The 3,647-nt window shown below is 44.6% G+C and overlaps 1 protein-coding gene across 1 annotated transcript; it reads left to right on the top strand.

The window, feature by feature from the left end:
• Window positions 1-984: 984 nt before the first annotated feature.
• LOC123139674 (chlorophyllase-2-like) lies at window positions 985-2,998 on the top strand. Its single transcript, XM_044559408.1, has 2 exons — window positions 985-1,248; window positions 2,252-2,998. The coding sequence occupies exons 1-2, from the start codon at window positions 985-987 to the stop codon at window positions 2,975-2,977; spliced, it is 990 nt and encodes a 329-aa protein (XP_044415343.1). The 3' UTR covers window positions 2,978-2,998.
• Window positions 2,999-3,647: the final 649 nt, after the last annotated feature.

Below are 3,647 nucleotides of genomic sequence, written 5' to 3'. Positions count from 1 at the left end.
ATTCTCAGGACCGGCACCGGCAGGACGGCCACGACTATGAGGCGGTCGTCCGGTCTAGGGTTTAGTTTTTTTTTAAGATTTTACTTAAACGGTTGAAATATTGACCTTTTTATGTAAATTGTTTCCGAACTTGAATGAAATCTATCGTGTTTGTTTAAATTTCATCTGGTTGGTTTAAAGAGTGCTTGAAATGTATGCAGATAGCATTGGATGGTTGTCTCCAGTATTTGTGTCCGTGGACCGATCCCTTTGTCGCGGATTGATCCGATGTCCGGTTTACTGGTTAGCATTGGAATTGCCTTCCCATATATTTGGAACGGAGGAAGTACATATTATGCTGCAACACGGCACGGATCGACGCTTCAAAATATCTGGTTAGGCCTTTGCTTCACGTTCATTGGGTCCGTGCAATCGTGTGCTAGCTACCTGGGCTGGGGGGAGCTAGGAGCCCAGGACACATGCATGCAGAGCGTAGAAATATTCTCTTTGTTTCTATATCAGGTTCTTTTTTTTGCGGGGTTTCTATATCAGGTTTTGATTGCTCAATGGGTGGCAAAGAACAAAGGAAGTACTCAGCGCTCCATGCATTATTGCTCCTGTTGGTAGGATCCAAGCAATGCTTGAGCAGGACGAGCAAGCGAGCACACACCGTACATATGCCATCGCATTGGTATCACATAGGATCCCACAACACCCATGCGACACCGGCCGCTTGCGTGCTTCCAAAACTCGAAAGGCCAGCGCGACATACACGTAGATACCTCGTATACGATACAAAATGGTGCACGTCGAGCGCAAACGAGGAACATGCCGCGCCATGCAAAAACAAAAAAGAGGAACATGGCACGCCATGGTGCTCGAATCGATGAATCAGCCTTGGCCGGTGTGTGTGTGCGTATATATATACCGGCCCGTAGTCACCACCTAGCAATGAGAGCCTCGACCAACCATACACTGGTCTAGCTAGCTAATACACAGAAGCTCATGGCAACGTTCGTGTCAGCGGCAGCAGCGCGGCCGGCCGGCACGACGGCGGTGTTCGAGGAGGGGCGGCACGACGTGCAGGTGGAAACCGTCCATCCGTGCCAGGCCAAGGGTCTCCCCAAGCCGCTCTTGGTGGCTGCCCCCAAGGACCCTGGGAGCTATCCCGTTATCGTGTTCCTGCATGGCTGGAATATGTACAACAGCTGGTATCAGAACCTACTGAAGCATGTCGCCTCTCATGGCTTCATAGCTGTGGCACCGCAGGTATGTATATATATAGGTGCCGATATGTGAATATATAAAAGAAAATACTTTTTTGAAAAGCAAATAAAACCTCTGACTCCTACGTCAAAGAATGCACTTAAAACAGTGTAACAAACATAGAATTCAATACATAAAAGAGAAAACAAGGCCTAAACACAAACAATTGATAATAGAATTACATGACTTATTCATATATAACCGATTATTGACCGTCATCCAAACCGGTCGATGAACGTATCTCATGCTACAATCCTAGCATGTTGTAGCTAACACCACATACAGATCCCACACGTAACTTGTAATTGTTTTGAAGCTTTGTTCTATTAAAGTGCAATTATTACAGGAATTTTAAATTGCTCATAATAAGACACCACCACCTTGAATTTATAACGGACTCCAACGAACCAGTTTTCGAATAAATTCGTTATGATACTAGGCCGAGATAGATTAAAGGCTACAAAGATTGTAGCCAAATAAAGAAGGAAAATGGGCTGGAAAGAAAAGATGATTTGTTCCTCTAGTCACAAAAACCTCTTTTTACAATCATTGCATCTGCGCTGGACGGACTATGACATGGATTGGTTAGGGTCCTTCAGTTTCTCTAGAGCTAGCTTATGCAGATTGTTATGACCATGATATTTGCGTAATGCAAGTTTTTACCCGCAAAAAAAGGTATCCTTTATGAGAATCACCACTCGATTAAGGCGAAAATACTAGACCTATGTAACATCCTACGTAAAACCATAGCTCTTTCCTTCCTAAACTAATCCCCACATTTTGCAGGGTGGGCTTGAGCCTTTTTCTCTTCCAATCCAATTATGCTAGATCAGCTCATTCCTAAGTTTACATAGTTTTTTCTACGTAGGTGTAGCAAAAGCTCTGATTAAGGTACTTAAATTTCCTAAATGTACTTCATGCGGTACACTAACTCAATGTTTATAAGATTAGCATACATATACTTATTATAATAGAGTATTACATGTTTGTCAATATGTGTACGCAGCTTTACGTCTTCTCGATCCTGACTGTTGTCAACATGGATGACAAGAAAGACATAGCTACGACGAAGCAAGTAACCAACTGGCTCGCCGATGAGCAGCAGGGGCTCCTCTACGTCCTCAGCAACATCCTCAAAGTCGACGGCGTGAAGCCCGACCTGTCCAGGCTCGCGCTGGCCGGGCACAGCCGAGGCGGCGACACAGCCTTCGCTGTGGCGCTGGGGCTCAAAGGCAAAGGCGACGAAACCTCACTGGACCTCAACTTCTCTGCCCTCATTGGCGTTGACCCCGTGGCCGGGCTAGCAGAGTGGCTACAAGTGGAGCCCAAGGTCCTCTCCGGCTCGTTGATCAACCCACGGATGCCGGTCCTCGTCATCGGCACTGGGCTGGGCCCGGAGGGCAACATCCTACCTCCGAGCCTCCCCTGTGCACCGGCTGGTGTGAACCATATCAATTTCTACAAGGAGTGTGCGCCACCACGGTACCACTTCACCGCCAAGGATTACGGGCATCTGGACATGCTGGATAACGATGTTCCGCTGCTCGTTGACTGCATGTGCAAGAGGAACCCGGAACACACCAAGGAGCTTGCCCGGAGGACCATGGGGGGACTCATGGTGGCCTTCTTGAGGGCCATGTTGGAGGATAAGGATGAGGATCTCAACACCGTGCTCCAGAACCCTGACCTGGCGCCCGCTGTTCTGGACCAAGTGGAGTATGATTTGGCTTGAGATTAATTATAAACTGGTAGAAATAAAGCATGGTGGCACCTACTTCATCCGTTCCAAAATATTTTAAGTTATACCTTTGTCCTAAGTCAAACGTATTTAAATTTGACGAAGTCCAAATATAAATTAACATCTACAACATCAAATAAGTCTCGTTAGATTCATAAAAAAATTCAAGCTCCTGCTATATATGATTGATGTTGTCGATTTTGCTATATCAACTAGAACAATGCCCGTGCATTGCAACGGGTTATAAATATTTTAGTACGTTAACTTGTGTACCTGTCAGTAATAATGCGATTGTATAAATAAATGTTCATCAAATTCTGACTGTGAATTAACTTATATTATGATTAGAAGTCTGGTAAGTAAATTAAAGTGGAATTGGTTCAGAAGATAAGTAAATTAAGGCGATTAATTATCATATACATGGAAGGTTGGACGAAGAGATGGTGGAAAGAAAGGTGAAATGGAAACCTTATATTCTTTTTAAGTAAGTAGAGAAGTAGAGATAGAGATTCTATAAACTTGGTCAAACTTAAGGATGCTTGACTTCGGGTAAACCTATAACTTCAACTATTTTGGAATGAAGGGAGCAGTTGTGTTGGCATATTATTATCTAATAAGGTGCTTGTAATCGAGAGAGAGTTCTGGCTCTTGGGCACATAACTTT

The sequence above is a fragment of the Triticum aestivum genome, chromosome 6B (genome assembly GCF_018294505.1).
Source record: "Triticum aestivum cultivar Chinese Spring chromosome 6B, IWGSC CS RefSeq v2.1, whole genome shotgun sequence".
Taxonomy (NCBI): domain Eukaryota; kingdom Viridiplantae; phylum Streptophyta; class Magnoliopsida; order Poales; family Poaceae; genus Triticum; species Triticum aestivum.
Note: the sequence above shows the minus strand (reverse complement) of the source record. Positions and strands in the feature narration are given on the sequence as shown.